The 26,488-nt window shown below is 59.5% G+C and overlaps 3 protein-coding genes and 1 long non-coding RNA gene across 6 annotated transcripts in view; 3 read left to right on the top strand and 1 right to left on the bottom strand.

Annotated features, from left to right (window-relative positions):
* The window catches only part of NECTIN2 (nectin cell adhesion molecule 2), a 29,834-nt gene extending 23,391 nt beyond the window's left edge, over positions 1-6,443 (top strand). Inside the window, exons 6-9 of one of the 2 annotated variants that reach the window (XM_058706332.1) lie at positions 2,871-3,024; positions 5,210-5,273; positions 5,429-5,515; positions 6,068-6,443. In XM_058706332.1, the coding sequence (XP_058562315.1) occupies positions 2,871-3,024; positions 5,210-5,273; positions 5,429-5,515; positions 6,068-6,334 (572 nt within the window). In that variant the 3' untranslated portion in view covers positions 6,335-6,443. Of the gene's footprint in view, positions 1-2; positions 593-2,870; positions 3,025-5,209; positions 5,274-5,428; positions 5,516-6,067 lie in introns of those variants that run through there. The other variant, XM_058706333.1, reaches the window with a different exon arrangement.
* Positions 6,444-8,541: 2,098 nt separating this feature from the next.
* On the top strand, positions 8,542-19,030 carry TOMM40 (translocase of outer mitochondrial membrane 40). The gene is made up of 10 exons (XM_058706410.1): positions 8,542-8,688; positions 8,784-9,063; positions 9,819-9,886; positions 10,361-10,453; positions 11,523-11,624; positions 11,705-11,810; positions 16,821-16,943; positions 17,078-17,154; positions 17,277-17,379; positions 18,356-19,030. The coding sequence occupies exons 2-10, from the start codon at positions 8,790-8,792 to the stop codon at positions 18,493-18,495; spliced, it is 1,086 nt and encodes a 361-aa protein (XP_058562393.1). The 5' UTR covers positions 8,542-8,688; positions 8,784-8,789; the 3' UTR covers positions 18,496-19,030.
* LOC131498903 (uncharacterized) lies at positions 13,953-20,404 on the bottom strand. 2 transcript variants are annotated; one of them, XR_009255630.1, is made up of 3 exons: positions 19,864-20,404; positions 16,121-16,233; positions 13,953-15,230 (listed from the first exon to the last, which is right to left on the bottom strand). It is a non-coding gene; the product is annotated as an uncharacterized LOC131498903 (long non-coding RNA). The 2 variants fall into 2 exon arrangements; XR_009255631.1 differs by lacking the exon at positions 19,864-20,404 and adding an exon at positions 16,561-16,821 and having other exon boundaries at positions 13,954-15,230.
* A 403-nt stretch (positions 20,405-20,807) lies between these two features.
* APOE (apolipoprotein E) lies at positions 20,808-23,509 on the top strand. The gene is made up of 4 exons (XM_058706411.1): positions 20,808-20,877; positions 21,650-21,700; positions 22,171-22,357; positions 22,704-23,509. The coding sequence occupies exons 2-4, from the start codon at positions 21,658-21,660 to the stop codon at positions 23,386-23,388; spliced, it is 915 nt and encodes a 304-aa protein (XP_058562394.1). The 5' UTR covers positions 20,808-20,877; positions 21,650-21,657; the 3' UTR covers positions 23,389-23,509.
* The last annotated feature ends 2,979 nt before the right edge of the window (positions 23,510-26,488 follow it).

The following is a 26,488-nucleotide window of genomic DNA, read 5'->3' as shown; positions in this document are numbered from 1 at the left end:
AGACACACCCCGGGCCTCGCCCCGAGACGTGGGTCCAGTGGTGTGGGGGGCCGTGGGGGGGACACTGCTGGTGCTGCTGCTTCTGGCTGGGGGGTCCTTGGCCTTCATCTTGCTGAGGGTGAGGAGGAGGAGGAAGAGCCCTGGAGGAGGAGGAGGAGGAGGAGGAGGAGGCGACAATGGAGGAGGATCCTACGATCCAAAAACTCAGGTGTTTGGGAACGGGGGCCCTGTCTTCTGGACACCAGCCGCCCCTGGTCCCCTGAAGCCAGATGGCAAGGATGAGGAGGACGAGGAGGAAGAGGAGGAGAAGGCAGAGGAAGGTCTCATGTTGCCTCCACCCAAGTCTCTCGAGGACGACATGGAGTCCCAGCTGGACGGCTCCCTCATTTCCCGGCGGGCAATTTACGTGTGACCCTGAGACAGACAGAGACAGAGACAGAGACAGCCGCCCCAGCCAAGGGTTCCAGACTGGTTGGACTCGTTTTTCTGGACGACACTGGAGCTCAAGTGCTCCCTCCCACTTCCCTGGGATTGGGAGGGGACAGGAATCACACACTGGACTTCTGTCGCCAGGGCTGCGCGGGCGGGGGGGGGGGGGGGGGGGGGGAGGAGAGGCCCCTGCGGAGCTCAGTAGTGGGGACCCAGAGAGGAACCCCCACCCCCACCCCACCCCCAGAGACTTGTTTTTGGCTCTGACCTGCCCCACCCTGCCCCGCGACACTCAGGAGTTAATAAACGCCTTGGAGGAAAACAGCGGGGGTGTCTTGTAATACATCAGACCCCCTCCCTGGGGGGTGGGACAGGGACTGCTATGTCCCGGGGGGCGGGATGGGGGAGGGGCTGTGTTCTGACTCTTTGGATCCATCAATGACACACCGGATGCCTGAGACCCCTGAGGCCAGTATAACCGGGGGAGCCGGTTGCTGGGTTCTGGGCTTAGAGGCTGGGAAGGTTGGACTGGGGGGGTTGGGGGGGGGGCGGTCCCAGGACTTGCAGGTGCCTTTCGGGTGGATTAGCCAGACTGGTGAGAACCCTGAGCTCCCCAGAACAGGACTGGGAACCTGGACTCCTTGGCTGGGGGGGCGGGAGGGGCGCGAAGCTCAAACCTGACCTTCTTGAGGTTGTTGAGGATCTTGGGAGGGAGCACTGCCCGCTGTGGTCTCTGGGCCCTGAGGATCCTGGGCAGGTGCTGGGGGACTAAGGAACCAGGAAAACCCCACCTTGACACCGATGACACCCGGGCCTTTTTCAGCCTCCTTCCTCTTTCCTTGCCCTGGGCCCAAGGGGCTTTTCGGTGATTCAGGGGAGGGTCTGCAGGTCTGTATCCCTCTTTCCCCTCCCCCCACCCCCAGCTAGAAAAGCCCCCAAACCCAGGCTGGGGAATGAGGTGGGGGAGGGGGCAGGGTCCTGCCCCAGTCACCTCTGCTCTCCCAGTGGCCCCTGGCCATCCCTCTGAGACACAGGTAGAGCTGTGTGGGCCCCCGCAGCTGTCATGGGGCAGGGTGTAATAAGCCTGTGCCAGGAACAACCGGCACTGAGCAGCTAAGTGGGGCTCGGGGAGTTCATTTCCCACCACTATTGACTTCCACTTATTCTGCCAGGGGCACAGAGGTGACTCAGACAGCCCCCTCCCCCTGGGCGTGCAGTCAAAAAAAAAAACAAAAACAAAAACAAAAAAACCCAGGAATCCCAGCACTCTTAGGATGGCTATGTGTGGCTTGAGTGAGCGGCGATTACTATTGTCCCCCCGAACCCCAAGCCCTGAAGCCCTCCGGAGGATGCCAGGCTGGGGTGCGGGAAGTAGTGGAAACCGGGGACCCAGCCATTATTCCTCCGGGCAACTTGATCTCCGCATCTGTGCAGTGGGGTTCACAGAGGGTGGGGCTCCTGCGTGTGCGTGGTTTCCTCCGGTTGTTTACGGTCCTGTCACCCACTCTGGTCCCCGCCCCCTCCTCCCCAACATGGGAGGCTAGCGCCAGCAGGCAGGGGCGGGAGTTTTGCCGACCTGGCACACGGGCCCCTCCTCCTACAGCTGGCAAACGCCAGCTGTGTGCCAGAGCCTGCCCCCTTGGAGCTCACAGTGCAGTGTGGAAATTGGCAAGCAAACAGGTGACATCAGGGGGTGAGAAGTGCTACAATCGAGAAGCCCAGGGGGCCACAGCTCCTCTCAATTCCCTTTCCTGTTAGGTTGGCGGAGCTACATCCTCTGCCCCGGACTCGATGACTCCGTTCCCTGTAACGAGTGAAGGGTTCCCATCCCGATTCCAGAATCCCCTAGGTTCCGCGCCTCTTAGCGCTGCCCCATCACCTCCCTTCCCTCATCTCCCCTGTCCCCCCCTCTTTTCTGGCCGCACGGTCTCCTTGCTGTTCCTCAAAAGGAACACGAGGCTTCCTCCTCAGGGCTTTTGCACTGGCTGTTTCCTCTGCCTGCAATGCTCTCATTTCCTCACGGTTCACCCCCTGCGGCTCCTTCAGGTCTTTGCTCAAATGTCACCTCCTATTAAGTCTCTCTCTGGCGACCCCTGGGCACCCCCCCCCCCGTCACTTCCTTGTCACCTTCCCCTATGTTTTCACCCCGTATCACTCACTGCCGCTTGGCAGATGAGCTATTGTATTTGTTTCTGTGCTGTTGGTCTCTCTGCCCAGCTAGAACGCGTGTCCCGCGGGAGCAGGGACTCCTGTATGTGTTGTTCACCACTGCGACCCAACAAATGCTCAGTAAGGACTAGGCAAAGGAACGAACGCCCTCTGCCTTTGGGAGAAGAGGTGGGCAGGTGGGCGATGACTTAGGGAAGAGGGTGCCTGGGAGTAAGGAAGGAGCTGTGGCTTCCTCTCCTGGGGATCCCCTTACACTGTCCCTCTTCTTGCAGAGACCCCCAACACAGCAGGCGCAGGGGCCACGGGTGGCATCATTGGGGGCATCATCGCTGCCATCATTGCCACCGCTGTGGCCGCCACAGGCATCCTCGTCTGCCGGCAGCAGCGGAAAGAGCAGAGGCTGCAGGGGCCAGAGGAGGATGATGAGTGAGTGACGGGCCCTGAGAAGTGGGTGGAGGAGGGGGTCCCAGAATTGGGGAGCCCAAGGCGGGGGGGGGGGGGGGGGGAGGGGAAACATCTGTGATGGCCGTGGGAAACAGAGCGACCCAAAATAACTGTGACTTAAATGGGAGGGAGGCCTTATTTCTGTCTCCCACAAAGCACGGGCATAACAGCTATGCTCCGTGAAGCCATCAGAGCCCAGGCTCCTGCTACCTTATTACTCAGCCTTCCCTTCCCTCCCGTTCCACGACAGCTCCCCGCTCTATCACCGTCTACATACTGGACAACCAGATACGGCCATCCTGGCCTGGAAACAGGCATTCCTGCCAGGGGGAAAAAGATAAACAGAAGGCAGTGAGCTGCCCTATAAGGGAACCCGTCACTCCCCCTCACTTCCCATTGGCCAGAATCTAGTCACATGGTGCACCGGCCGCAAGGGACGCTGGGAAGTGTAGTCTTTATTCTGGGTGATCGTATGTCCAGCTAAAATCTCTCTTTCTCTCTTTTCTATGTTTATTTCTTTATTTTGAGAGAGAGAGAGAGAGCAGGAGAGGGGCAGACAGAGAGGGAGACAGAGAATCCCAAGCAGGCTCTGCACCATCAGTGCAGAGCCCAATGTAGGGCCTGAACTCACAACCCGTGAGATCATGATCTGAGCTGAAACTAAGAGTCCGATGCTGTTCAATATTCTTTGTCCAAATTTTAGATTCTCGGAATAAATGCCTTTTACAGATGCAAAAAGCAAATAAACAAACAAAAGAGTCCGATGCTTAACCAACTGAGCCACCCAGGCACCCCCAACTAAAATCTCTTAATATGAGAAAGAAGGAGCCTGGATATGGGGGCCAGGAGGGAACCAGCTACACGTCTCTGTGTAGAACATTTGTTATGTGCCAGGCTTGGCGAGATGCATTTTTACATGTGTGACCTTGATGAAGCCTCACATCCATTCGTTGACTCAACAAGCGGTCAGAAAGTATCCACTAGGGCCAGGCCCTGGAGGTTAGTGACGCACTGATGAGACAAACGTTTTTAAAGTGTTCACACACATAAATACATCATGGAAACATAAATTCTCACAGGGAGCCAATGGTATCCATTTTATCAGAAAGGAAACAGGTTCAGAGGGGGCTGAGATCACTTGCTGAAATTCGCCCAGCAAGGAAGCATTTGGGGGGCAAAATGGTTCTGAAGTAACACTACCCAGTGTGTGTGTGTGTGTGTGTGTGGGCGCGCGCGCGGCAGGCGTGGAACACTTGTTAACAATGTAGATTCCCGAGCTTATACGAAACCTACTACATCAGAACTTTTACAGGAAGGGCTCGGAATCTGTATTTATAACAAGTTCCCTGAGTTATTCTGATGCACAAGAAAGTTTCTGAACCGCTGCCTTAATCATCTAGTCAGTTCAAACCAACAACTTGCCATCGATCTCCTCTGTCCAACCCAGGGTTGAGACCCTGTGGTGCCTGAGATGGCCCTGCCCTCCTGGGGCTCACAGTCTGGAGGAAACAGACCCATCCCTAGAGAGTGGCAGTCCAGCATGGCCAGCGGTGGGCTAGAAAAGCTGAGAGAGCTGTGAGAGGCCAGAGGGGGCCCCTGACCCAGCGTGGAGGGTCAGGGAGGGCTTCCTGGGGGAGGCAACATCCGAGCTGGGGATTGAAGGCACAGTAGGCACTCATTATGCATGCAGGATGCTCTGGTCTGCGGGTATGTATGATGAGGGAATTGTATCGTAGGTTGGAGGCCAGGAAAGCATTTCGTTTATTCATTCATTCTATTAACAAATACTTGCTGACTTCCTCATGGTGAGTTCTGAGAACACTGTTGAAGACCCAGATTTCATTTTTTCCTTCACATTGCTTCACAGTGGGATAGGGTTATTGGACGATATCAGAAATAATATTTCAAACACAAACTCAGTAAATGCTCTGAGAGGGAAGAAAAGCTAGATGTAACCATATGTCCAGAATTCCTGACCCTCCTGGAGAATCAGGGAGGCTTCCTGGAAGAAGAGAAATTGATGGGGATGATTAGGCATTAGCTGGGCAAGGGGGCACAGGGGCGGTGGAAAGGGAGATCAGTTAGAGGGGAGAGCAGGTGCGGTGACCTGGGATAGGAGGGCTCTACCCGTCTGAGCCTCCACCTTGACCTACCTCCTACCCCACAGTCTGGAGGGGCCTCCCTCGTACAAGCCACCAACACCCAAGGCGAAGCTCGAGGAGCCAGAGATGGTGAGCACTTCCCCCGGTACCCGGCTGCACCCACACCCATACCCACCTTTCCCCACTGAGGCGGGGGCTAGGAGGGGGAGCTGGTTGGGAGAGGCCAGCCATGGCGGGGGGGGGGGGGGGGGTTGTCCTGACCCACCCCTCTTCCTTCCCTGCAGCCCTCCCAGCTCTTCACTCTTGGGGCCTCGGAGCACAGCCCGCTCAAGACTCCCTACTTTGATGCTGGTGTCTCATGTGCTGAGCAGGTAGGAGCTCAGGGCAGGTCAGGGGTGGGTTTAGGGCCAGGGTCAGCTCCTGACATTAAAGGTCACAATTCAAGGTCAGGGCCATGTCTCTGGTCAGAGCTTAGAGAATCAAGATGTGTTTAGGATTCAGTGGGGGAGATCTTGGTTGAAAAAGTGCAAGAACATGAGGTTAGAGCTCAAGGTCACTCAGTCAGTGAAAGCGGTCTGCTGGATGTCAGGGGTCCTATCAAAGTTGAGACAAACCGAGGTTCAAGGAGCTGTTTCGGCCTTAAGGTTAAGTAGTTGAGGACAATATTGAAGTCAAAGGTTCGTGGAGAAAGACTTGTGGTCAGGGATCAAAAGACAAAGGAGAGGCCCAGGAGCGATGGGGTCTGGGCTTTGAGTTCTGGATAAGCCGTATGATTGCCCCAGAGCAATTTCAGCCCAGGCCGCAAGGGGTAAGGTTAGGTCTGGTTGGCATAAGGAGATGGTCGAGATTTGGGGGTCAAGGGGCGGATTGGGATTCTGTGTGCTCAGGAGATGACCTTGGGCTTTTTCCCTCCCTGCCCCCAGGATATGCCTCGATATCATGAGCTGCCCACCTTGGAAGAGAGGTCAGGGCCCCTGCTCCTGGGGGCTACAGGCCTGGGGTCACCCATCCTGGTGCCTCCAGGGCCACCTGCTGTGGAGAGGGTTTCCCTGGACTTAGAGGAAGAGGAGGAGGAGGAAGAAGACTATTTGGACAAGATCAACCCCATCTATGACGCCCTGTCCTACTCTAGCCCCGCTGATTCCTACCGGAGCAAAGGCTTTGTCATGTCCCGAGCCATGTATGTGTGAGCTGCCGTGGCCCTGGCCTCTTGCCTCTCACTTTTTGATCCCTCAACTTTCTGCCAGGCCAGGCCACTGTCAGTTAACACACAAAAATGCATCTCATCTGTGACTTCTACTTCGGTGGCTCCACGATGACCTCTAATCCATGATCTCTGACCCAGAGAAACCAGTCATGACAACAGAAACCTGGCAACCTTATCTCAGGTGGGGGTGGGGAAGCACATTCCTGCACAGCCTCTGACCCGAGGACTCCTAAGACTGTGACTTTAGATCATACCTCTCACGTCCCGTCATCTCCAGACTCCCTCAAAACCCCAAAGAAGAACCCCAGACCTCTGATGTGTCCTCAGGAAGTAAACTCCCAATAGCTCTCCTGGGGTAGTTGGTGGGGGCACCCTGCTGCTCAGACCTGAGCCCTCCAGGCAGCAGAGCCCCACTCTCCCCCTCCCCACCCTGTCTGTTCCCCAAAGGCAAGAGGGAGGGGATTCCCCAGCCCAAAGCGGAACTTCCTCATCTCCCTCCTGCAGGCAGGAGTCTCAGGGGTCCAGACCCTTCCCTGAGCCCCCACTACCCCAATTCCTGTCTACAGGGAATTAAGCCCCAGCCCGGGGTTAGGATGAGGTAAGCCTCATGCAGTGTGCCTTGCCAGTCCCAGCCTTAGGAGAAGAATTTGCTGTTACGCTGAAGACTACTGAGTCCTTTTACTCCTGCCCAGTGGGGATGGAACCCAAACGTCTCCTGGCAGGGGGTGGGGGTTGGAGGGGGTGGGTGGGGATATAATACAGTTTTGTAATACAGCATTTCCTACAAAATCTGAGTTTATACTCTGACCGGGTGTCAAATTGTGTTTTCTGCGGGATGTGAAGGGGATGGGAGTGGAACATGATGGGAAATGAAGAGGGCGCCTAGAGCTCGAAGGAATCAGTAGGATAGACGTCAAGATGGGTTACAGGCAAAAAATAAAAGGGCCAAAGATATCTTAAAAAAAAAAAAATATATATATATATATATATATATATATATATATATATGAGCGGATAATGAGCAAAAACGCGTAAGCCAAAAACATAATGGTGGATAATGGAAGGAAAGGGGGAGGAGTCCAGGGAACGGTGGTTAATGACAGGGAACGACAATCTATGTGTAATGGACAGGAATAAACGGAACAAAGATAGAAATGGCAGTAATTCAGTTTGAGGGACTCAGGTTTAAAGGATAAATGGCAAGTAAGAATAGGCCAAAGGCAAAATCACGAATAATGCAATAGGAGCTCAGGGCATTATGGTTAATAGAACTGAATGAATGAGCCAGAGGCAGAGGAATAATAGAGAAACAGGGCCGGCAGGCATGATGGGTAATGGACCCAAAACATCATGGCTAATTAAAGAAGCGCTAGGATGATGGAAGTGAACAGGCAGAAACGAGCTATAGGTAGTTGAAGAAATGAGGCTGAAATGAATGGGACAGAGGCATGCTGGGTAATAGGACAGGAATGAATGGGCCAAAGATAGAAGCCGCAGTAACGCAAGTTGGGGCGGGGAACAGAAGGGATGATGGGTAACAAAAGGGGTGGGTCTACCGCAACTGTCTCGCGTTAAATAGGTAAGGGGCATTGTGGGTAAGAAGCAGCAGGACAGGGTTCACATAAACCGGTTAGAGTTCTCCCGAGGCACTGTGGGAAGGGTCAGCACTTCCGGGTTTTGGTCGCCGACTCTGGACCTAGGGGCTGCCCGTCCGCCGCGGTGCCTGGTGGGACGAGAGGCCTGACCTTGCTGCCTAGCAGCTTCTGCCGCGCAACCCACCTTTACCCGCGTCCCTCGACCCTGGCACGTTAGCCAATGACCGGACCAGGCCGGATACGTCACCAGGGTCGGCCTCCTGTACCCGCGGAGCCAATCAGAATGCTTCAAGGGCCAAAGCAGACCAATTACAATGGCAACTTCGCCGCGGGGCGGAGTCGAAAGAGGGACGCCCTCTCGAGAGGGGCGGAGGCGACGAGTCAGTGGGCGTTTCAAAGTGCGCAGCGCAGACCAATGACGGACGAACACCGGAACCCGCGGCGTTGCGAGCCAATAGATGTGAGCACTGCGGGCCAATGGCAAAGGCGGGGAGGTGTGCCTTGACCTGCCTGTGAGTGGGAACCAATAGAAAAGGACGTCCCAAAGAGGTGGGTGGGACTCCCAGCCATGACTCCAATTGCAGGGCCAGGCCTTGGGGCTAGTAGGCGGATCCCAGGGCACGCTGAACCAATGGGCTAGGCGGGGCGGGGCGACGGTGGCGGCGGCGGCGGCAGCGGGTTCGGTTGCGCGTGGCGCACGGGGTGGGAGCGGAGCCCAGGCCGGGTGCAGGCGCTGCCGCCAGTGAGAACCGGGGCCCGGGGCACAGCGGGTTTGGCTGGGACTGGACCTGGAGTGCGCGGGCCCTGACCTTCGCCCTCTGACCTTTCCCCTTGCAGGCGACCATGGGGAACGTCTTGGCCGCTAGCTCGCCTCCCGCAGGGCCGCCGCCGCCGCCCGCGCCCGCCCTCGTGGGACTGCCGCCGCCTCCGCCCTCTCCTCCGGGCTTCACGCTGCCGCCACTCGGGGGCGGTCTGGGCGCTGGGGCTGGTGCGGGTCGAGGTTCGGAAAGGACCCCCGGTGCTGCGGCCGGCAGCGCCGCAGGGACTGCGGACGATGGGGCCTGCGGCTGCCTGCCCAACCCGGGCACGTTCGAGGAGTGCCACCGGAAGTGCAAGGGTGAGGGGCGAGAGACCCGGCAGGGGTGTGAGGGCCCGGATCTCGGGGGAGTGGGGGAGGGAGAGCACTCTGAGGACCTTGGGAATTGGCACGGACCATTGGAAACTAACAGCGTTAGGAGTTGACGTTAGGATCGAGAGGTGGAACGTTGGACTTGGAGCACAGAACGAGGGGATCAAGTGGTGGAACCTCAGGATGGAATGCCAGAGCAGTGGAGTAAAGCCTTAGGGATCTTAGGAGCCCCAGGGATCACCCAAGCCAGCCTTCTTGTGTGATCGGGAAGGAAACTGAGGCCCAAGGTCACTGTGTCAGCAAGGGTCCGGTGGGGGTGGAATTCAAGGCTTCTGGCTCTTGGCTTGGAACAAGTATGATAGCAAAGGCGGTGATGGCTTTTTGAGCATTGTTTTGGCGTCCGGGGCATGTCACCCCACGAACTGTTTGCGGTGTCTCCACGTGGTGAGCTTACAGATGACATAGGTGACAAGCTTGACATAGAGAGTTAAAGCGACTTGTCTTGAGTCAAATGGGCAGTAGGTGGTTGCTTTGGGATTTGGATGCAGGCAGAGGCTCTGGTCCTGGCCCCATCTACTAGCCTAGACGGTCTCTTTCCTGGTCGGGGTACTTGGTGCAGTGCTCTGCTTCTGGGTCCCTGGAGAAGGGAGTGCGGGGATGGTAGGGCAGGAAGGGATGAGATGTGTTTGCGTGGGGGTGTGCGTGTGTGGAGAGTGGAGAGTGACAGTGTTTGTCCTCTTCAGAGCTGTTTCCCATTCAGATGGAAGGTGTCAAGCTCACAGTCAACAAAGGGTTGAGTAACCATTTCCAGGTGAGCCTTCCTGGTGCCCTTTCCCTCCAGCGGTCACCCCAGCCATCTCCCTGCGCCGACACATACAACCCCCTTGCTCCCCCTGAAGGGCTAGGCTCCTGGGTACCTGAAAAGACTCTCAGAGACACAGTGCCAGGCTGACTGCTCATTGGGTCCAGTGGAAGTGTTTAGGGACCCAGAATCCAGAGGTACCCCTCCCCCCCTTAACATCCAGGCAGGAGCAAAGTACCGGGTATGTAGCCGCATCCCCAACTTACTGTTTCTTTGAGTACGTGGTCTGGTGGGGCCGAACCTCCCCGTCTTCATCCCCTGCCCAGCCCTTAGCCACGTGTCTTTTCCTCCCTGGTGGGGAAGCCCGACTGGCAAGCGTCCCCATCCTAGCCTGGAAGGGAGCTTTGCTGGGGGCAGGTTGAAGCTGGGTTTATCGGCCATTGGCCCGCAGACTCGGCTCCACACCCCTCCCTCTTCTCCCAGGTGAACCACACGGTAACCCTCAGCACAATCGGGGAGTCCAACTACCACTTCGGGGTCACGTACGTGGGGACAAAGCAGCTGAGTCCCACAGAGGTGAGGTCCCTCTTATCTGTGATGTATTGTGTCTGTCTTCTAACCAAGGCTCAGTGTCGCAGGAGGCGGGAGCTGTTGAGGGAGCGGAGGATGTTGGGAGGTGGGGATTGGCTTTCCGAGGTGCTTTGGAACATGGCCGGTCATTCCTTCATCCTGAAGCCCTGTCGTCTGCCCACCCCTGTGCTGGGTCAGGGCCGGGGTCACCAAGCAGCGATGACCCAGAGTAGGGCAGGGCTGCGCTGTAGATCGTGCAGGGCTTTGAATGCCAAACAAGGCATGTGGGCTTTCTCTAGGGGGCAGTGGAGAGCCACGGAAAGATCTGAACGACGAAGGTGGTCAAATTTGTGCTTTTAGAAGTACCCTTCAGGGGCGCCTGGGTGGCTCAGTCGGTTAAGCGTCCGACTTCGGCTCAGGTCATGATCTCGCGGTCAGTGAGTTCGAGCCCCGCGTCGGGCTCTGTGCTGACAGCTCAGAGCCTGGAGCCTGATTCAGATTCTGTGTCTCCCTTTCTCTGACCCTCCCCCGTTCATGCTCTGTCTCTCTCTGTCTCAAAAATAAATAAATGTTAAAAAAAAAAATTTTTTTTTTTAGAAGTACCCTTCAGGCTGCCATGCAGAGGCTAAGCTAAGGGAATGGGGGCAAAACGGGGGGCCTGGAAGGAGGCTGGGCAGGACACAGCTGGAGCTAGGGGATTGAATCGGGTCTCTGCTAATATCGACTATTTCCATTCAATAAATTCACGTGTTTGACAGACCTTCCTCGTACCCCATTTTGTGCTCAGCCCTGTGCTGGGCAGTTTTGGAGACGGAGCGGTGACTGACACAGCCATGGGGTTCTCAGCATAGTCGAGAAAGGGAACAGACCTTTCGGACTGTCCCCAGACAGTCCAGGGTAGCCAGGACTGAAATGGGGGAGGGGAGCCTGACTCAGCCTAGGCGGTCAGGGAGGGCTTCCTGGAGGAGGGGACTTCAGTGTGGGTTTTTGTGATGCTAGGCTTATCACCTAGGCTCATCACTTGTGTATTTCTGTGTTAGACCTCTGACCTCTAACCTTGACCTCTGTGCCACAGGCATTCCCTGTGCTGGTGGGTGACATGGACAATAGCGGCAGCCTCAATGCTCAGGTCATTCACCAGCTGGGCCCTGGCCTCAGGTCCAAGATGGCCATCCAGGTAAGTGAGAGACCGTTCAGCTGCTCCCCCGGCCACCCCGAGCACCAGGCTGCCCTCTACACCGTCCCTTCCGCCTGCAGACCCAGCAGTCCAAGTTCGTGAACTGGCAGGTGGATGGGGAGTACCGGGGTTCTGACTTCACGGCCGCTGTCACTCTGGGGAACCCGGACGTCCTGGTGGGTTCAGGTAAGAGACACAGGGCTTGGAAGGTAGATCTCAGTCCCAGCTTTCCCAGCACGTCCAGTCCCTTGTCTGGACATCCTTTCCCACCGTCTGGAAACGGCCAGGGGCAGACGTGAGCTCGAAGCCTCTCGCAGTCTAGCATTTGAGCGCAAGCAAGCAGGTTCAAACCCCAGTTCTGCCACTGACTTCGCTGCGGTTGTAGGCGAGTTCCATCACCTCTTTGGGCCTCCGTTTCCTCATCTGCCCCACAGGGTGGTCAAGTTCGTTTAAGTTCATCCGTGTGAAAAAAACTTCAAGTGGCGTGGGACACGTAATGGGTCCCAGGGAAACGTGAGCTGCTCTGACTGCTTACGGGCTCGGATTGTTGGGCTGCATAGATAACGGGGAGGGTGAGTCCCCGTGCAGTTGGGGGGGCGGGGGGCCGGCAGTCTTGAGACAGAAGCGGCCGAGGAAAGTTCCCATTTGGGTTGGTGTGGGCAGGGACCGACCGACCTGTGTCTGTACGTCTGGTCTCTCCTTGCTTCCCCTTTTTTCTGGCTCTGCGTGTCTGATTTCTCAACATTCATAATGCGTGTTGCCTGGGCGTGTACCGTGCACGTTCCAGGCCCTGAGGAGAAGGGAGCAAAGGAGAGTTAAGTCTGCCCTCTGGGAGCTTCCATTCCAGAGGACGCAGATGTTGGCAAAGCATCGCGTAAAAGACAAGGTGTCCGTGTCAGGCGATAGGGGCTGGGAAAGACTAGGGCCTTCGAAAATGGGGTCCTCGGAGAAAGTCCCCTTCTGTAAGTGATACTTGAACAAAGACTAAGGGCGGGAGGGAAGGTACCCGGCAGAGAGGGGTGGGGGGAAGGAGGTCTTGAGCCTGAGGGGGCAACAGGCACAAAGGCCCTGGGGCCGGAGGCTTTATAACGGGTGGGGTAGGAGGGAGAGCTAGAAGCCCGAGGGGTGAGGGGTGAGGAGCCAAATCGCAGGAGGCTCTGCAGGACTTGAGCCTTCACTCTGCGTCAGGGGCCATTGTCAGCATGAGAGGGACAGGAGCTGGTGTAGCTTCTAACGGGCCCCGCCGGGGAGAGCAGACTACAGGGGGCTCCACTGCGGGAGCCGTTGGAGGGGTGAGCGGAGGTCAGGCCCGGACGGGCTGTGAGAGCGGAGCCCCTGGGGTTGGCCGGGGGGTTGGGGTGGGAGCTGGGTGAGGGCGTGACTCTGTAGGTCCGGGTTTGAACACCTGGCAGGATGGGGGGGACGGGTTTCTGCACGTGTGTCCGTCCCGCCGCCATTCCCTGAGTCCCTGAGAGCCAGGTGGGCGCTGCCAGCTTGCTCATCGTCCTGAGCCCAGAGAGGGCAAGCGCTTTCCCCAGGACGCACAGCGGGTCAGACTCGTGAATCCGTGCTCTGTGTCTCTGGCACCGAGTACCCCCCCCCCCCCCCCCCGCCCCCGCCCTCGCACACGCTCACTGGTTGGTCCCCCCGTGCCTCCCAACACTGGCCTCCATCCGGGTCCCTCTGCCCCGGAGCCCAAGACCAGCAGTGACCCGTCCGCCCCTGAGTTCTCCCAGGGGTCTTTCCCTTTTCCCAGGGGTTCGTGTCCCTGAGACACGAACACTGCTGGCCCAGATGAGCGCTGAGCACGCGAGTAACTTTCCACGGACAACTCGGCCTCAGGCCCCTGGTGGCATGGAGCCTCCCCTGTCACAAGGGCACAGAAACAGCCACCGTGTCTCGGTGAAGGATTTGGGGCGGGGGAGCCCGTCTTCAGCCCTGAGTGCGGGGCCAGCTGCGCAGCGAGGCTTCTCCCTGTGTGGGGTCTCCACGTTGTCCCTCCACCGGCAGGGGCGGTCCCTGTTTTCATGGCCCCCGTGTCACAGGTGGGGGAAGTGAGGCCCAGGGATCCCGCAGAGAAGCTGGAATGTGAATCGTGGCCTGCCTCAAGGGTCCGTGTTCTTTCTTGGTTCCCTCTGCGTGGCCCCAACTCGTTCTCTGGAGCCTTTGCCTTCTCCTGAGAACCCGGCATGTGCCTGGCCCCAGGCAGGGTGGTGCCGGGACCCAGCAGTGCCTGAGACGGCCCCTTCCTGCCCTCACAGGGCTCCCAGCCCAGTGCAGGAGACATCTGCTTTTGATTTTTTTTTTTTTTTTATCTTTATTTTTGAGAGAGCACAAGCACGGGAGGGGCAGAGAGGGGCTGGAGACACAGAATCCGAGGCAGGCTCCAGGCTCTGAGCTGTCAGCGCAGAGCCCGACGTGGGGCTCGAACTCACAAACTAAGGTCGTGACCTGAGCCGAAGTCAGATGCTTAACCGACTGAGCCACCCGGGCACCCCGACATTTGCTCTTAAAACAAATAATCACACAGTGACTTCATCACTGTTGGGAAAAACTCAACACGGAAAAAGTTCAGGTTGCCACGAAAGCTTGTAACTCCCACTCCCCCCTACACACATACACGCTCCGTTTCACCTCAAGTGACTGGAACAGCTTCTCTAAAATGGTGTTTAGTCAAAGGAGGGTGAGGAGGGGCACTGCTTCTGAGGCCTACGGAGCACAGAGTGTGGGGAGCAGCCTGGCTGGGGCCGAGAACTGCGTTCCTTCCGGGTGCTGCCCTTACCTGCCCATCTGCTCTGGGGTGTCTGCCCTTCCTGCCCCATGGGGGACTTCGCCGAGGACTCCTGGTGTGCGTGGGTCCCAGGCAAGCAGGGGAAAGGCGGGGGCGGGGGGAGTCAGCCCAAGCCTTCTTCCTGCCCCATCTGTCCCTGGCTCCCTGCCCAGCAGGTTGGGGAGGCAAAATTGGAGACCTGACTTTTGCCCAGGTTGGCCTGGCTCTGCCCGTTGGCCAAGGCCACCTCTTTGCTCACAGGTCTAACTCAGTTTCTTTCCTTCTCATGGGGTTTTGGACTCCCAAGACCCTTCCCGGCCACTCCAGACACTGCAGAATGGCCCCTGGTTGAGAACCGCTCATTCTGGTGAAGCCCCTGCCTCAGGGCGCCCGGATGCCTTAGGGGAACTGGGTCTGGATGCAAGCGGGAGGCACAGGCCGGGTTTGGGAGACAGAGATGGGGGAAGGGGTGAAGCCGGTGAAGACGTGCAAGCCGGGCAGCCCCGGGACGAAGCGGCCCAGGGAAGGTGCTTGGGGAGCAGGGAGAATGGGGCGAAGTGTGGAAACCAGCCAGGATCCGTTGGAGCGAGACGAGCAGTGGAGACCGTGTTCTGACCATAGTTCTCAGCGTATACCTGCCAACTGCGGGCGTGGGCCAAGGTGAAAGCAGGGAGGCCAGGACAGGGCGACTGCCACGGTCCTCTGGTGACCGTGACTCTGATCAGGGAGTGTGCTGGAGAGAAGTAACCTGCTCCAGGAAACACTTAGGTGCGAGTATGTAGTTGGCCAGACTCATCAGGGGCAGTACGGGCAGGAAGGACAGCGTGTGCGTGGTCCTGAGGAAAGCGTGAGCTCTACGTATTCATTTGCTAGAGGGGCGTAGCTGACTGTGTCACAGGAAGAGGAAGGGGCCTGATTTTGAAGCTGGGGCTCAGCCATGCAGGGCCCTGCAGCCTGCTCTCCTGGGCACTGGGGAGCCATGGCAAATTCTGAGCAAGGTAGAGAACAGGTTTAGGTGTGTGCGTGAACGAGGTCCCTCTGTGCTGCCCATGAAGTTGCTTGGAGAGGGTGAGACTGGGACCAGCAGAGCAGGGGACGGGTGGGCAGGGAGATCGAGGGGATGTTGGGGGTCCTCCAGCCCCGAGTCTCAGTAGGTGCCAGAGCTGAGAGGCCAGAGACCCTTGAGTTTAAGTGCCAATCTCTCTGTGACCACAGACTGTTACTTTTCCCCTCTGGGCCATAGTTTGCTCCTCCTTGAATGGGGGGACAAGCCTGGCTGGATGGGTGCCCCAAGTCTCCTACTCTGGGGGGGAAGGAATGCGCACTGAGGCTCGCAAAAGCCCATAAGGGGGCCAGCTCGGCCCACCCTGGACCCCAGGAGACACAGCCCCAGAGCCGTGGCCATGAACCGTCAGCCTCCCTAGACCCAGTGGTTTTCTTGGTCTGGGAAGCCTCTCCGTGCCTCCTGCCCCTCACTCTGCTCTCCGCTCTCCCCGTGTCCCTCTGCATCCGGCCTTCCCCTTTTCTCCTTCCTCTTCCTCACTGGGCCACCCTCTCAGCCTGTCTGTGTCTGCTCATTCTCTCCCCCCAGGGAATCTTCCATTCCCTCTCCCTCCCTCCCTTTCTGACCCCGTTTCCATGTCTCCGACTCTGACTGTGTCCGTGTAGTCCGTGTAGGCGCCCTGTTTTCTACGTCACCGGCCCTCCCCCTGATTCTTCTGTTTACCTGGTTTGCGCTGTCTACTCTCCCAGGCTCCAGTCCTCCAGCTCCGAGAATTTCCGCCCACCAGGGGGCGGTCTCCTGCTGGCCAGTGCTCAATAGGGGTCTCAGGGCTGTCCCTACAGCCAGGGAGCAGAGGAAACCAGTTGTAAAGCTCACCGTGGCCAATCCCAGCAATCACCAAGCGCTGGTCACGCTACCCTGCGCCTCATTAGCTCCTCTAGGCACAGCATAACCTCGAGAGACAGTCCCATTCACAGAGAGGTGACGCCAGTGGCCCGCCATTAACTCTGCCAGCAGGTGGTGGGGCTGGGATTTGAACCCAGGCTGTCTGGTCCCCAGAGGTGTGCTCTTACCGGCCCTACCCTCCTGCCTCTCCCAGCAGCATAGTGGTTCAGAACGCAGGCCTGGGAGGTAGAGGAGCCCAGATTCTGCCCCTCACATACCTTGTGACCACGGATCAGTGACTTACTTCCTTAGCCTCTGTGGTCTCCTCTGTAAATAGAGTGGCAGATGAACGCCAGCCTCGTGGGGCGGTACAGACCTGATGAGTTCCCACGGGGCGCGGGAGGCCTGAGGGAAGGCCCTGCGCCTCCAGCAGGGGCGAACCTGGAAAGCTCCCTGGGGTGGGAGTCCGGCCTGGCACCTTGGCTGGGCGGAAGCTGACCACCAAGCCCAGGTGACCCCTCCCCCATCTCACCCGCAGGTATCCTCGTGGCCCACTACCTGCAGAGCATCACGCCGTGTCTGGCCCTGGGTGGAGAGCTGGTCTACCACCGGCGGCCCGGGGAGGAAGGCACGGTCATGTCTCTAGCTGGGAAATACACACGTGAGCCTGGGGCCCGAGGGCAGGGGTCAGGCCCGGGGGCCAGGGGCCCGGGTCTGAGGGAGGAGAGAGGAGACGGGCCTGCCTTCCAAGCCCCCTTGGTGGTCCGCCCCACCCTCCACCCTGCTGTCTTACAGTGAACAACTGGTTGGCGACAGTGACGTTGGGCCAGGCGGGCATGCACGCGACGTACTACCACAAAGCCAGCGACCAGGTGAGCTGGTCCAGGGACCGGCTGCGAGGGCGCACTTTGCAGGTGCGGGCTGCCAGGGGCCCGTGTGCCCGGGAGTCCGGCCTGGGAGGCTGACTGTTTGCGTGTTGCCCTGGCCCCTCCAGCTGCAGGTGGGCGTGGAGTTTGAGGCCAGCACAAGGATGCAGGACACCAGTGTCTCCTTCGGGTACCAGCTGGACCTGCCCAAGGCCAACCTCCTCTTCAAAGGTACAGGCCTCAGTTTCCATACTTGGAAAACAGGTGACAGGTGACTGGGCCCGGGGCGGGTGTCTAGGCCAAAAGAGTTGGTGGAGGGCAGCGTGCTGGCACTTTGGGGAGGGGGCGGGGGAGGGGGCCTCCAAATTCCCTGGAGACTCTTGTTAAGCTGGTGGAGACCTGAGCTTGGCACTCCTGGTCCTCTTCTGTTTTCTCACAAGCGGGAGGCGCCTTGGAGTGCATCGGGGCCACCCCGCTCCTCTGACGTGAGTGGGGACAGGTTCCCTCAGGTGCACGGTCACAGCCCTGTCCAGAGCCTCCTCCCGGGCTGACTCTGGTCCTGACGCTAAGTCTTAAGTCTTTCCCCTCGGACCTCAGTGGTTCTCAGGTTGGCGGTATGTGAAGACCACCCCGCAAAGCCGCTTCCTTCAGCCCCGGGCAGGGCTTTTCCGAGGCCCAGGGGTTTATTTGCCTCTGAAGCCTACCTTCTGTGCCTGCCCCTTGACCCCTCTCTCTGCAGTCAGCCTGCTCTCTGAGGCCGGGCTTGCGTTCCCACTGTGCTGCCCTCCGCTCCTGTGAGATGAGCGACTGGCCCTTCGCACGGTGTGGGGATGGCCCCACGCGCTTGCACACTCGTAGGGCTCAGTCTCTCGTTCAGCAGATGTGAGCACCTGCTCTGAGGCCAGCCTTTGTGCCAGGGTGCTGGGGACAGAGCGGTGGCCGGGCACCGTCCTCCCAAGGCTCACGGTTGGGGGTGGGGCAGAGGGCTGCCCGGAGTGGCGGGGGGAGCGTGGGAGAGGACGACTAAGCCAATTGTTCCTGGGCTTGGAGAACTTGGGGTTCGAGAAGAGGTCTCCGGGTGGTGGGAACAGTGTGGGCAGAGATCTAGAAGCCGGCAGTCCGGCTGGTGGTATCTGAGGTGGCCTGGAGTGCGACTCTTTGGGGACAGGATGGGAAGTTGGCTCTCAACCCAGCCGTCTACCTGCAGGCTCCATGGACAGCAACTGGATTGTGGGCGCCACACTGGAGAAGAAGCTCCCGCCCCTGCCCCTGACGTTGGCCCTCGGGGCCTTCCTGAATCACCGAAAGAACAAGTTCCAGTGCGGCTTTGGCCTCACCATCGGCTGAGCCCCTGCTGGCCCCCCCGCCTTCCACCCTTCCTCCTTCAGATCCCACCTCCCCCTCCCCCTGCCATGGAGGGGAGACCTGAGCCCTCCTCCCCCTCCCTTCCCTCCCTCCTCGGGGGCCAGGGGGGCAGCGGAAAGGAGGGGACCCATCACCCCAGCAGCTGAGGGGGGATTCTAGAACCACGGGCGCTTCAGGATTCGGAGCACCGGAGGCAGGGTGCCCATGGGCCTGGAGTCCCAGGAGGGATTCCAGAATCGAGGGGCACGCCAGATTCTGAGCACCAGGGGCAGAGGTGGCCAGACAACCTCAGGGAGGTGTTGGGGCGTCCCAGTCCCCCGAAGGGCCCTGGGCCCGGCCCTGAGGGGGCAGCGAGAAGAGGAGCTTCCCCATCCCCTGTCAGTCTGCCCCCGCCCACTTCCCCACCCATCCCTCAGTATAAATCATGTTTATAAGTTATGGAAGAACCGGGACATTTTACAGAAAAAAAAAAAAAGCCAACAAAAAATATACATGAAAAAAAGTGGAATAGGAGGCCTCTGTTTTCCTCCGTGTAGCCCCTCTTGCCCAGTCCGCCCAGACGGACCTTACAGTGGCCAGCAGGGGGCGCCGTGGAGGCTGGAAGCCAGCGGACGGCGAGGGAGCCCCCGCCTGGCCTGAGATCACACATCCTCCCCGTGACTTGTGTGACTTCTGCCGGCACATCACAGGCCTTCCCTCGCCGGGAGGGCTCGCTCTTGTGGTCACTCACCCCGACTTGGCCTGGCTAGAGTGGCCACAGAAGACCGTGCCTGCCAGCTGAAGCCACAGGGACGATGTGTCCGTGCAGGGATTGGGGCACAAGCTGGGACTCCGCGGGCCCTTCGGCTTCCAAAAGGGGCAGAGGATGGTCGGAAGGTCAGCGCTTTCAGAAGCCACGCCAGGATTCCAGCACCTCAAGAGACTTGAGAAGCAATCAGCTGTGCCTGAGGGGATGAAGGGCTTCTGGGCCTCGGGAGAGAGGCCGGAGTCTGGCTCTGGCCTGGGCAGAGTCGTCTCCAGCATAGGTGGGGAGGAGGTGAGGTGTCCGTTTAATTACCCAGGTCTCCAGTAAACTCCCACCCCACACCTCTCCAGACGGGAACTGAAACCCGCCACACCACACACGGGCTTTGGGGAGGGAGACGATTGAGCAGGATGACCCCTCGTTACCCAGAGAAGCCACCCACTAGTTCCCTGCCGGCGCCTTCTGAGGCCAAAGCAAACAGGCCTGGGCCCGGCTGGCACTGGGGTCACCTTCCTGGGACCAGGCTTTTGGCCTCCCCTGACCTCCTAGAACCCCGTGTTCCGCACACCCTCCAGGGACCGGGAGGGAAACCCAGCCCCTTTTACCCTGTGGCTTCATCCACATCCACTCAGCTTGGGGTTCTCTGTGAAACAGGATTCAAGAACAGGCTGCTGGGAAGGTGACCGAGCTCGCTGTGGGTCACCGCGACGAGCCCTGCTGTGTACCAGGAACTCTCCGTATTTCATGCATGCCGTGGCTTGTTGCATCAACAAATGACGGCGTCGGTGCAACTATTTCCCCTGGTCTTGTGGACCGAGAAGTAGGATGTTCAGAGAGGCTAGATCATTGGGCCAAGGTCAGACAGCTGGCAGCTGAGCGCGGGTTGAAGCCCAGGCCTTTTAGTTCCAGAGTCTGCGGTCCTAACCGGCAGCACAAATTCTTCCAGGAGCGAGTAGAGCGGGTGTAGGCGCTCCTGGGATCTACGAAGTTCTCGTCAGGGAGAAGGGCTGGATATTCATTCTGCACATGGAGAAGGGGGCTCAGAGAAGTGCCCATCTGTGCCCCAGATCACAAAGAAGAAGCTAAGATTAAAACCCGGGTTTCCCCTCTAAGAGCCTAGGCCTTTAGCAGATGGATTACCCTGTCCCACCCCTCTGATCCCATCTCTGTCCAGCCCCCTCCCCTCAGAGCCCAGGAATCCAAGCCCCCAGTCTTTTCCCTGACCCAGGATTTCCGCCCCGAGCCCCCTCCCCAAATGTTATTCATTCAACCGCAGAAAGAGACAAGGACAGGGGGTGGGTGCTCCGGGAAGATGCTGCTCTTTCCCCTTTCATGCCTAGCCCCCCAGAATGGAGGAGGGTGCCTGAGTTACTGGGTAAGATGTCACCTCGCTTCTCGGGGGCCGGGCGTCACAGAGCCTCCAACCCCCACCTCCTTCCCCCTGCCGGCTGTGTGAAGGGGTGGGGGGGACAGCCCACCTCGTGACTGGGGGCTGGCCCAGCCGCCCTGGCCCTGGAGGAGTGGGCGGGGCAGGGGGAGCCTTATAATTGGACGAGTCTGGGATCCCTGAGTCCTAGTCAGCCCCAGCGGAGGCAAAGGAGGAGGTTTCCCAGGAGCCGGTGAGAAACAGTTGAGGGACCAGCTCAAGGCTTCTGTGAGGGATGGGCGGGGGCTAGGTGACTGTCCTACGCCAGGGTCAGGACCGAAGCAGGGGACGGATCGAGGGGAGGAGCGGGCCCCAGGGGCATTCCGTCTTGGCTGGAAGGTGGGGGGGGGGGGGGGAAGGGGGGGGAAGCTGGACCTGTAGGAAGACCCAGATGAGACATATCAGGAGCCCACGAATTGTCACTGCCATCTGTTGAGCACCTACTCGGTGCCGCCTCAGATCTCCATTACTTGGAGGAGCAGGGGTGGGGGTGAGGGCGGGGCGGGAGGCAGGGGTGGCGGTCAGGTAGCTAGAGCGCTCATCGGAGGACTTTCAAGTGAGCATTAAATTAGCTAATAGGTGGGAAATGACGTTTAGATGTGAAGTTGGGGCTTAGAATGTGAAGGCAGGACGAGGAATGCGAAGTTGGAACTTACAAACCAGAGTTGGGGCTCAGTGGAACTCGGGGCAGGGTGACTGGAATTTGAACCCCGGGAGAGAGGGATGGAATTTGGGCGGCAGAGGCCGACCTGGGGACGGGGAGATAGGAGGAGACAATGAGGGAGCCAAATAGACAATGGAGGGGCCGCTTGGTAAATGTTTGTGGTCGGATTAGGCTGATGCAGATACGGGGCGGGGCGACGGCGAGACTTGGAAGGCCCGGAACGGGTGGGGCGGGGCTCTGGGTGGGAGGGGTCCCCACTGGCTGCTGATTGACATTGCTCACCCATACTGACCAATCGCAGGCTGGAAGATGAAGGTTCTGTGGGCGGCGCTGCTGGTCGCACTCCTGGCAGGTATGGGGGCGGGGCCTGCTCAGGGTTCCCCGCCTCCTTCCCCTCCCATCCTCACGTGCAACCCCCCCCCCCCCCTTGCCCTCCTTCCATCCCTGGGTCCCTCCTTCTGCGGGTCTGTCTCCCCCTTGAGGGGAGGCCTCTCACATCCACTGGCTCTGTGGACCTGTTTTACTCTCTCTGGGCCTCGGTTTCCCCGTCCTTAAAATGGGAGTTCTAACAGCTCCTAATGCGTTGTTGTCAAGCACCAGATTAGTGTCAGCCGTGACTAGTTTTATTCCCCATCACCACCACACGGCCCCGCGTGGAGCAGGGGCCGCTTGCCAGCCGGTCAAACGCACTGGGCGTCCTTCCACCGGCTCCCAGTGCCCCGTAAAGCAGCCCCGCGTTCGTGGAGCACCTACTGGGTACCGGGTGCCGCGTGCCTGGAGGGGGCAGAGCAGCCTGACTGCCCGTGAACTTGCTCTGCGCAGGATGTCGGGCCGATGTGGAGCCGGAGCCGCCGCTGGAGCGGGAGCTGGAGCCGGAGGCCCCGTGGCAGGCCAGCCAGCCCTGGGAGCAGGCGCTGGGCCGCTTCCGGGATTACCTGCGCTGGGTGCAGACGCTGTCTGACCAGGTGCAGGAGGAGGTGCTCAACACCCAGGTCACCCAGGAACTGACGTGAGTGCCCCTGACGCTCCTGGTGGGCCGTTCCTTCTGGACCCCCCAAGCCTCCCCCCGACCCCGGTCCGGGTCTCTTTGTGTCCCTGTCGCCAACTCTTCGGCGTCTCTGCTCACGTCTTGCTTCCTCTTTCCGCTCGGGGCTCCTGGCGGTCTCTGGCTCTCTGTCCTTCTCAGCTCCTCCCGCCTCTGGCCGCCCCTCCGTCAGGCTAGCTCAGTCTCTCGCACCGCCTCCCTCTCCATCTCCGCTCCCGTGTGTCTCTGTCCCCATCTTGCCCCCCACCCCCACTCCCACCTCGGTTTTCCTCCCTCCCCACGCACACGCTCCCGCCCTCTCGGCCCCCAGGGTGCTGATGGAGGAGACCATGAAGGAGGTGAAGGCCTACAGGGAGGAGCTGGAGGAGCAGCTGGGCCCCATGGCCTCGGAGACACAGGCCCGCGTGGCCAAGGAGCTGCAGGCGGCGCAGGCCCGGCTGGCCTCGGACATGGAGGACGTGCGCAACCGCCTGGCGCAGTACCGCAGCGAGGTGCAGGCCATGCTGGGCCAGAGCGCCGAGGAGCTGCGGGGGCGCCTCGCCTCGCACCTGCGCAAGCTGCGCAAGCGGCTGCTCCGCGACGCCGAGGACCTGCACAAGCGCCTGGCCGTGTACCGCGCCGGGGTGCGCGAGGGCGCCGAGCGCAGCGTCAGCTCCATCCGCGAGCGCTTCTGGCCGCTGGTGGAGCAGGCGCGCGCGCGCAACGCCAACGTGGCCGCCGTGGCCGCGCAGCCGCTGCGGGAGCGGGCCGAGGCCTTGGGCCAGCAGCTGCGCGGGCGGCTGGACGAGGTGCGCGAGCAGGTGGAGGAGATGCGGCTCAAGATGGAGGAGCAGGCCGACCAGATGCGCCAGCAGGCCGAGGCCTTCCAGGCCCGCCTCAAGAGCTGGTTCGAGCCCTTGGTGCAAGACATGCAGCGCCAGTGGGCCGGGCTGGTGGAGAAGTTGCAGGCGGCCGTGGGCACCAGCCCCACCACGGCGCCCGCGGAGAAACAGTGAGGGCCCCACTCCTGCCCCCGCGCCCCTGCCCCCCCACCCCCACCCCGACTACAGGAGGCCCCGTCCCTGCCGCCCTCCTGGAAGGCCCCAGCTTAATAAAGATTCACCAAGCTCCACAGCAGCCGCTCGACCTCCGTGTGTCATTTCTCCCGGCTCCCGCCTCCGTTTCTCGCCCCGGCCACGCCGCTCTGCCCTGTCCCCTCTGCTCGTGTGTCTGCTTCTTTGTCTCTTCTGATCTCCGTGTTTGCTTCCTTCTGCCCCTTTCAGAGGCTCCCTTTTTCGCTCTGTCTCTGCTCAGCCCCGCTCGCTGTCTCTTCCGTACCTCTCTTTCCCTTCTGTCTCTGAGACATGGTTCTGGAACAGATACCCCCTTCCCCGGGTTAAACCTTGCAGTCCCCTCTGACAAAGGGGGGAGGGGGGGAGGGGCAAGAAAAAAAGCCACCTTTCCGAGCCTGGCTTGCTTGGTCGGACGCTTCATAGTACCTGCTTCCTGGAGTTGTGACCTCAAAGGCCCAGGGACCACTGCCATTATGATTGAGCCTTTACTGTTATCACTCTCCTTTTTCTTTCTTTCTTTTTTTTTTTAATGTTTATTTATTTTTGAGAGAGAGAGAGCACGCGCACAAGCAGGGGAGGGGCAGAAAGAGAGAGAGGGAGACACAGAATCCAAAGCAGGCTCCGGGCTCTGAGCTGTCAGCCCAGAGCCCCACGCAGGGCTCCAACCCACGAACTGCGATGCGAGATCATGACCTGAGCCGAAGTCAGACGCTCAACCGACTGAGCCACCCAGGTGCCCCTAGGATTTTTTTTTTTAACATTTATTTATTTTTGAGACAGAGACAGAGCACGAACGGGGGAGGGTCAGAGAGAGAGGGAGACACAGAATCTGAAGCAGGCTCCAGGCTCTGAGCTGTCAGCACAGAGCCCGACGGGGGGCTCGAACTCACGGACCTCGAGATCATGACCTGAGCCGAAGTCGGACGCTCAACCGACCGAGCCACCCAGGTGCCCCTAAGATTTTAAACAATCCCTAGACCCAGCGCAGGGCTCGAACTCACAAACCATGAAATGACCTGAGCCAAGATCAAGAATCAGACTCTTAATCCACTGTGCCACGCAGGCACCCCTTAACTTTTTTTTTTGTTTTAAGTTTATTTATTTGAGAGAGAGAGAGAGGGAAAGAGACAATCCCGAGCTGGCTCCGTGCTGACAGTGCAGACCCCGACGGGGGGCTCAATCTCACGATGGTGAGATCATGACCTGAGCCGAAATCAAAGAGTCAGACGCTCAACCTACTGAGCCACCCAGGCGCCCCTGTTGCTCCCCTGTTTCACCTAATTCTGCCTCCTGCCCTCTCCTGGCCTCCTGGCCTGTCCAGGCTGAGAAGCCTCATTCTTCTGGCTTCCTGTTTTCCTCCACCTCTATCTTTTATCTCTTCCTCCTCCAGTTTCTTCCCACCCCCCACCCCTGCCGCCTGTTTTCTTGTTTCCCTTCTCCCTCCATCTGGGGTGTGTCCTCTCCACCATTCTGTTGTACTTGGGCCCCTCGTTCCCTCTGGGTCAGCAGGTCTCTTCATCTGAGCTGTGTGCCTGCCCCCTGCCCGCATCCGCCTCCTTTCTGTCCCCCGGCTGTGCTGCTGACTTCTCATCTATCTCAACAAGCTTACTGGGTGCCGGTCCCAGCTCGAGAGAAGGAAGCTGCCCATCCCGCCCACCCTCACGAGGGTCTGCCCTGCCCGGTAGAGTCCTGGAGTCCGCGGTGGGGAGCGGGTGGGAGTGGACACTCAGAGCAGTGAGGACTGGAGCCTGGAGCCCCTGCTGCTGGCGTTCTCTCCCCCACCCCCTCAATTCCCAGACGAGGGGAGCAGGGTTCCCAGCCCAGGGGACAGGCCAGGACTTGAGCTTGGTAACTCCCGGGCCCAGCCTGCGCTCCTCCGTGTGGCTGGTGCACACTCTTCGCTCCTGGCTTTTGCCAGCTGCCCCCAGCGCCCTTGGGGAGGCAGGCTCTCCTCCCCACCCCCCCCCAGATGACTCACCCCAGGCTTGGTGAGGAGGAGAGGGGTCAGTGGGCTCAGAGGCAGGGGACCTAGTCCCAGCCAAGCGTGCTGATTCACGGTATGCCCTGGAGCTGGGGCCGAGCCCTCTGAACCACAGATGTCAATGCGGGGGCTGGCATCAGCCATGTTCTTCCCCTCGAAGAGCTGAATCTTGAATTCTCATGGACGAAGAGAGCAGTCAGGTCTAGAGGTAGCACAGGGACTAAAGAAGTTTGGGGGAACAGAGGCTGGCAGGGGGTGCTGTGGGGGCGGAGGCTGATCCCCACAGAGATCCAGGGCGACACCCAGGAGTCCGGAAAGGGGAGGGACAAGGAAACACCCCGCCGCCCCCCTTAGCCCCTTGCTGAGCCATTGAATGTGCTTGGCTGTGCCTCGGTTTCCCCATCTGTAAACGGAAGGCCCTGAGCTGGGTTGAGGATGGGACTTGGAAAAGCAAAGCTGGTGTTCTATTCCGGTGGGATGGGGAAGGAAGGGAAGCAGACCCTTGGGTGGATGTCTGGAGAATGCTAGGCTCACAGGGGAAGCAGATGTCTGGGGAGACAGCTGGGGGGCTGACAGGGACTGGAGGCACTGAGCTGGCCAGGGGGTTGTCGCAATCCTGCCAGGGTCATGTCTGTGCATCCCTTTCACAACCGTCCCCCCGCCACCCCCAAGCTGACACGTGGTTGTGGGGGCACAAGGCCAGCCAACCTCGAGTCTGAGGCCAGGGCCGCCCTCCCCACAGCTGCCAGGGATCACTGGCGGTCAAAGGCAGCCAGGGGAAGGGGGTGGGGGAAACACTGGACTCCAGCCCTGAGGGACGGATGTGGTGGGAGGGGAGGCGAGGGGGGGAGTGCTTCGTGCCAGGAGGGGCCCGAGGGGGTGAGTCAGGGCAGATGGAGTGTTTACCAGGGGGCGTGGAGGCCTGGGGAGTGTGGGGGGGGAGGGTCGGCAGAGGGAAAGGAGGGGTCTGGGGGAATGGATGGAAGCACACACACTGGGATCCTTGAAGCTGAAGCTTTGCAGTTTAGACTGGCTGAAAAGACCCCTTCCCAGAAGAGATTG

The sequence above is a fragment of the Neofelis nebulosa genome, chromosome 17 (genome assembly GCF_028018385.1).
Source record: "Neofelis nebulosa isolate mNeoNeb1 chromosome 17, mNeoNeb1.pri, whole genome shotgun sequence".
Lineage (NCBI taxonomy): Eukaryota > Metazoa > Chordata > Mammalia > Carnivora > Felidae > Neofelis > Neofelis nebulosa.
Note: the sequence above shows the minus strand (reverse complement) of the source record. Positions and strands in the feature narration are given on the sequence as shown.

Coding starts and splice junctions, on each gene's coding strand:
- TOMM40 (XM_058706410.1), top strand. CDS start 8,790: ATGGGGAACGTCTTGGCCGCTAGCTCGCCTCCCGCAGGGCCGCCGCCG. Junction 9,887..10,360: donor GGTTGAGTAACCATTTCCAG/GTGAGCCTTCCT, acceptor CTCTTCTCCCAG/GTGAACCACACGGTAACCCT. Junction 17,155..17,276: donor ACCACAAAGCCAGCGACCAG/GTGAGCTGGTCC, acceptor TGGCCCCTCCAG/CTGCAGGTGGGCGTGGAGTT.
- APOE (XM_058706411.1), top strand. CDS start 21,658: ATGAAGGTTCTGTGGGCGGCGCTGCTGGTCGCACTCCTGGCAG. Junction 21,701..22,170: donor GCTGGTCGCACTCCTGGCAG/GTATGGGGGCGG, acceptor TGCTCTGCGCAG/GATGTCGGGCCGATGTGGAG. Junction 22,358..22,703: donor CAGGTCACCCAGGAACTGAC/GTGAGTGCCCCT, acceptor CTCGGCCCCCAG/GGTGCTGATGGAGGAGACCA.